This window comes from Cariama cristata, unplaced genomic scaffold (genome assembly GCF_000690535.1).
Source record: "Cariama cristata isolate BGI_N322 unplaced genomic scaffold, ASM69053v1 scaffold15325, whole genome shotgun sequence".
Lineage (NCBI taxonomy): Eukaryota > Metazoa > Chordata > Aves > Cariamiformes > Cariamidae > Cariama > Cariama cristata.
The window spans coordinates 28834-29117 of record NW_009615912.1 but is presented as its reverse complement, the minus strand read 5'-3'; the positions used below and the strand labels follow the sequence as shown (position 1 = coordinate 29117).

General features: G+C 67.3%; 1 protein-coding gene across 1 annotated transcript in view; it reads left to right on the top strand.

Annotated features, from left to right (window-relative positions):
• The window catches only part of RAB11FIP5 (RAB11 family interacting protein 5 (class I)), a gene marked incomplete at its 5' end in the record, with an annotated part of 22830 nt that overhangs the window by 1998 nt on the left and 20548 nt on the right, over nt 1–284 (top strand). Inside the window, one exon of the mRNA XM_009699987.1 lies at nt 7–110. Coding sequence (XP_009698289.1) covers nt 7–110 — 104 coding nt within the window. The remainder of the gene's footprint in view (nt 1–6; nt 111–284) is intronic.

The following is a 284-nucleotide window of genomic DNA, read 5'->3' as shown; positions in this document are numbered from 1 at the left end:
TCCCTCTGCATCAACGGGAGCCACGTTTACAGTGACGAGCCTGCACCAAAGAGCCCCGTGTCTGTCCCGCAGAGCTCTGCGCCTCTCCCCGTGCCCAGCGTCCCCAGACGGTCGGAGGAGGGTCCCTCTGCATCAACGGGAGCCACGTTTACAGTGACGAGCCTGCACCAAAGAGCCCCGTGTCTGTCCCGCAGAGCTCTGCGCCTCTCCCCGTGCCCAGCGTCCCCAGACGGTCGGAGGAGGGCTTCGGCTTCACCCCCCCCCCTCCCGACTCCCCAGGACTG